This window comes from Mustela erminea, chromosome 9 (assembly GCF_009829155.1).
Source record: "Mustela erminea isolate mMusErm1 chromosome 9, mMusErm1.Pri, whole genome shotgun sequence".
Lineage (NCBI taxonomy): Eukaryota > Metazoa > Chordata > Mammalia > Carnivora > Mustelidae > Mustela > Mustela erminea.
The window spans coordinates 58505108-58510801 of NC_045622.1; the positions used below are offsets into that span (position 1 = coordinate 58505108).

At 36.2% G+C, this 5694-nt stretch overlaps 1 protein-coding gene across 1 annotated transcript; it reads right to left on the bottom strand.

Moving 5' to 3' along the window:
• Positions 1-1002: 1002 nt before the first annotated feature.
• LOC116599752 (olfactory receptor 51F2-like) lies at positions 1003-1947 on the bottom strand. Its single transcript, XM_032359730.1, has one exon. The coding sequence runs from the start codon at positions 1945-1947 to the stop codon at positions 1003-1005; it is 945 nt and encodes a 314-aa protein (XP_032215621.1).
• Between the last annotated feature and the right edge of the window lie 3747 nt (positions 1948-5694).

Consider the following 5694-nt stretch of genomic DNA (forward strand, 5'->3'; position numbering starts at 1 on the left):
AACTGGCTGGATATTAGACATACCCTGGGATCTTGTTATAAATTCAGATTCATAGGCCTCATCCTAGAACTAGTAAAATAAAATATTTGGGATGGGGCTCAGGAATCTGCACTTTCATAGATTTGGGGTTTTCAAGAGCAGTTTTAGGTTCATAGCAACAAAATTCAGTGGAAATTACACAGTTCCTGTATACCCCTTACCCCAGCTTATGCACAGCCTTCTTTATCATCAATATCTCTGATCAAAATGGTGCATTTGAAACAATCAGTGAACTTATCTTTGGCACCTGGGAAATTTTAATTTTAAATTATGTATAGCAGTTGGTTTTGTGAAACCATTCATGAAAAAAATGGCTTTAATTACTCTTAGTCAAATTGGGCCATATGCAAACTGGAATAAATGCCAGAGACTGTGATCTCAAGATCTAAAATAGTCCTTTGCCTATGTAGTTTGGAAAGTCAGAATTTTGATCAAGTGCTGGATAACATAAGTAAAAAAAAAAGGGGGGTCATTTGTAAGAAAATGTCTTACACATACAAAATGAATTAAATGGCACTTAAATTGTTCAGATGTTTCTTGAGATACAAACTGAGGGTTGCTGGAGGGGAGGGGGTGGAAGGGACTTTGTTAGAGATAGGAATGGTGTATGAGAAATAAACATGGAAAAGATGCTTATTGGTTTCTTATTAAATTTTATTTGTGCTGGATATTTGGAAAATTAATTCAAAGTGAATGATGTGTAGTTTTGATAGAAAGAGTAGAGAGATAGGAAGTGAGTTAGCCATCTATAGGAATAGGGTAACTGAGAGACACTGAGAATCTGACTTAGTATTTTGGTGGTAGAAAACGTAAGATTGCCCTAGATAAGACTAACAGCATTGTGGAGACATTTGAATCATATGACACATAGTTCCACCCAACTTTAAAATTGCATGGATTATAACTCCAATTTATGATCAAATTTTACTGACTTTGAAATAGGCCTTCATGGGTCAGTAATTGTTAAATATGAGTTCGCTTAGAACACACAAGTTTGAGCACAGCTCTTTGAATCTGCTTTGTTTTCACACTATAGATGATGGGATTCATCACAGGGGGAATGAGCAAGTAAATATTAGCAATCAGTGTGGGCACATATGGTGGAGAATGTTTTCCAAACCTGTGAACAAAAGACAGGCTGATTAAAGGGATGTAGAATATGGCCACAGCTGTGATATGAGAAATGCAGGTGCTGAAAGCCTTTTTTCTCTCCTCTGGGGATGCAATGTTGAGAACTGAGCGAATGATCAGGACATAGGAAAGCAGGATAAAAATAGAGTCCACTCCAGCAGTAGAGATGATTGCAGTTAGTCCAAATGCACTGTTGATCTTTGTGTCTGAACACGAGAGCTTCATTACGTCAGGGTGGAAGCAGTAGGAATGACGGAGCACATGGCTTCGGCAGAACGATAGACGCTTGAGAAGCAAGACCAGTGGTGTCAGAATGACAGTTCCCCTGGTAATGACTGCCAAACCAATCTGTGCAATCCTTGCATGAGTTAGAATGGTGGCATATCTCAGTGGGTTGGAAATGGCCACAAAACGATCAAAAGCCATAGCCAGGAGCACTGAAGATTCCATGAAAGTGAAGAGGTGAATGAAGAACATTTGTGATAAGCAGGCATTAAAGCTGATTTCCCGGGCATTGAGCCAGAATATTCCTAGTACTGTCACCAGTGTAGAGATGCATAAGCCAATGTCAGTGGTGGACAGCATGGAAAGGAAATAGTACATGGGCTCATGGAGGCTTGGCTCAGTGAAGACCAGGAACAGGATCAGGGTATTCCCAGAAAGAGCAGTTAAATAGAGGCAACAGAAGGGGATTGAGATCCAGGCATGGGCCCATTCAAGTCCAGGGACCCCAGTCAAGAGGAAAGTAGGGAAAGTAGAATTATGGAAAATTTGCATTATGATCTGCAGGAGCTGAATTCTCTTGTCAAATCTTGATTTTCTAAATTTAGAATTTTAAAATTATGTTTAAAGTTTAATACACATTTAGTAAATTGCTCAAAACTTTAGAGTACAGCTTAATGGGTACAGCTTAATGCATCTCTATGCACTCATATAATTACTTTCAGGATAACTGATAGAACCTTACTAGCAACCCAGAAGGCTTCCCAACGCCTCATCCTCAGCAATATCCTCTCCCATTGTAACCATTATTCTGACTTCTGTTACCATAATGACTTTTTTCTGTTCTTGATCTTGATATAAATAGAATCATGCAGTATGTTCTCTCCTTGCATCTGGCTCCTTTCACTCAATATTATGTCTGTGGGATTCATCATTGAAATAAGATATTTAATTAAGTTCAATTTAATTTCATACTCAGGTAAATTGTCTTGTTGTTTATCACTTAGTAATTTGGACTCATCAATATTTTTGTTACTTTTTTTATCCTTCAGCTAGACTACAAGTTTATACTTACTAATATGGTCTCATGAGAATAGAGTTTATTTTCAGCTAAACTTTGCTTAGTATAATTCTTTCCTCATAGAAGATATTCAATATGTTTTTGCTAATTTCTATTTTATTTGCCCTCCCTAAAATACTCTAATGATGAGTAGGAATAAACCCCAGGAAATAATTTTGCCTTGCAATTTTAGAATTATTAAACTCATATTGTAAGTGAAAATTTACTTTAATTTAGCAGAGAAGCATCTTTTTTCAGGGTATCCTAAGAATCCATCATAGATAATGCCAGTTCATCCTGTCTCATGACATATGTTTACTAGAGGGAACTGAGGGAAGATGCTTCAGTGCCAGGGATCTGAAGCTTGGTACTCTTCTTAATTTGTAAACTAAAATACTGCCTTGTTTACCATTATGGAACCTGCCCATGTCAATGAGAGGAATGATAATCTTCTTTTATAGCATGTATGTCCTGGTCTTTAATCTGACTTTTGATTTCTTATAGAATTATTTGGATATATATTATGTGAATAATAAGATGTTCCATACAATTATCTAAGTGTTTTACATAGCTTACTTCATTTGAACCTTGGACAAACCTAAGGAGAAGTATTTTTATTTTTAGATGCAGAAGGTGAAGTTCAGAAGTTTGGATTAATAGCTGAAGGTCATAAAATATGAAAGAATTGATGTTGGCAATCAGAGAAAAGACTTTAGAACCTGTATTATTAACAGCTACACTGCACTTTTCAGTGATAATAATAATAATATAATTCTAGTTCAATAATAATATAATACCCTATCAATTAATAAGGCAAATGTGTTAGAGATATCTATGTTTGCAAATCTCCCACTTATTTAATGTTTCTATGGTTCAGAGTCAAAACAATTTTATGTCAGACTACATATGTATTGTATGATATATAAATAAACTAATGAGACTTAATTTTAGCAAATTGTAAGTTTTTAAGCATATTATCAGAGGCTATAATTTAAGTTAATCCGTTGCATGTTATAATTTAAATTAACCCATGGTGGAGTGCCTGGGTGACTCAGTTGGTTAAATGTCCAGCTCTTGGTTTCAGCTCAGGTCATGATCTCAGGGTTGTGTGATCAAGCCCTGCATCCAGCTCTGGGCTCAGCGTGGAGTTTCTCTCTCCCTCTATCCTCCACATTCATGCTCTCTCTTTCTTTCTAAAATAAATAAATACATCTTAAAAAAAAAAAAGGACTAGGATATCCGTTGTTCCTTTAGTAGTTATCCCTGATAATTTCTATTAAATTCTATAAATTCTATTATGCTTATTTAAATACAATTTTATGATCTAATTGATTTCATAACTTACTTATGGATATAGATAAAAAACTAGTTTGATTATTTCAATGAACAAAATGTCTATTTCTCTATTTTAATTCCATAGGCATTTTATAAACAATGTTTTTATTCATTTATTTTCTCAGTTTAGCATACTTCCCTTTTCCTAGGCTAAATCCCCTATATATTAGATCCACGTATTTAATTCTGATTTTTCTGCTTAAATATCTCAGCGTCAACTCAAGCACAACATGATTGCTTCTGAATTAGTCCTCAGAGCCTCCACAACTTATATGTTCTGTTTTCCTCATTTTGATAGTAACTCTGTACATCTGAAGATCTGTCGTGACTTGATGTATCAGGTTGCCTGATCCAGAAATCTGAATGTACTTCCATATCCCATTTGTTGATCATTAATTTGTTTGTACTGCAACTGTTCATAATTCATACAGCGTATTTCTCTTGGAATTTTCTAAGATTTAAATAGGCTTCCATTTTTTTTTTAAAGATTTTATTTATTTATTTGACAGAGAGAAATCACAAGTAGATGGAGAGGCAGGCAGAGAGAGAGAGAGAGGGAAGCAGGCTCTCTGCCGAGCAGAGAGCCCGATGCGGGACTCGATCCCAGGACTCTGAGATCATGACCTGAGCCGAAGGCAGCGGCTTAACCCACTGAGCCACCCAGGTGCCCCTATAGGCTTCCATTTTTAAAGTAACTCTAGCTAGTATTACCTGAGACAGTTTCTCCTAACTTTCTATTACATTTTCCAAAAAGCTAAAGGATAGAAGGAACACACCAAAGAAGTACTAATGCTAAAACTGATAGCCTACATCAAAGATATCTGGAGGGTGATTAACTCTTAACTAAGGAATATGGAGATCAACTGAGTCAAAATACATGACAGCACTTGAGTAATCAAGAAGGCAAAACAACTCTATTCTTTCAGGAAGGAGAATTGAAAGTCCTATTTTCTAGATTACTAGTCATTTCATATAAACAAAGGTCTAGAATTATATCCTGCTGCTGAGGAAAATCAGTTACCATCACATGATGGTCTGTCAAAATGATGAATAACAACACAATCTTTCTAGAAAGGCAAAATGCTATTCCCACGATTGAAAATGTCATGGGTTCAATTAATTACTTTATTTATCCATTCACAGAGAACAATTTGAGAGAGTCCTCTATTATATCTTTCTGAACTTAGGAACATCTGTGGTATGTTACAAAGTTAACCACCTACATGGAGGGGAAACAGTTGCTGCACCCTCTGAACATGCTGACCTGGGAGGCACTTCCATTTCCATGTCTGGGGCCTGGGCTGAAATATGCACTAGGTGAAAGATCAGAAGACCAGTGAAAGGATTGCCCTAGTATTCTTGGTGAGAAGAAAAATTAATATTGAGCCAGGGTCTTTGCCACATATCTCTACCTGTTATTGCTTTAATTGAATAGCACCATTAATAGGCTTCTCACTTTTTGGTGAGAAGGCTTTGGTACAGAGTGAAGGTTCCCTTAGACAGACATAATAGGACCAGTGTGTGAAGCCAGGTCTGTCTGACTCTCTAGGTATGCTCGTTTCACTGTACCACATTGCTCCTGGTGTTCAGAAAAAATTAAAAAGAAACAAATCAGATTGCTGCAGTCTTAAGAAACTGAATGGAATAAGAGTGCTGCAGTAAGTGTAAACCCAATTAGAAATATAAGTAAAACAATAGAGAGGATGTACCAGTGATTTGGGGTTTTGGTCATTATATGTCAGGAAATATAGACATAGAAGAAGCACAATTTTTCTATGATTAGCTAAACAAATGAGAACACAGTGTCTTTACAGAATTTGGAATTTCTGATTATGGATCAGGTTCTTGGAAATGAACCATACAGTGGAGAATAAGTATAATCAGTGGCTCTGAGGGTTTGGAGATCA

What these genes read in the sequence shown, in the direction of transcription:
- LOC116599752 (XM_032359730.1), bottom strand. Translation starts at nt 1,947, where the DNA reads ATGCAAATTTTCCATAATTCTACTTTCCCTACTTTCCTCTTGACTGGG.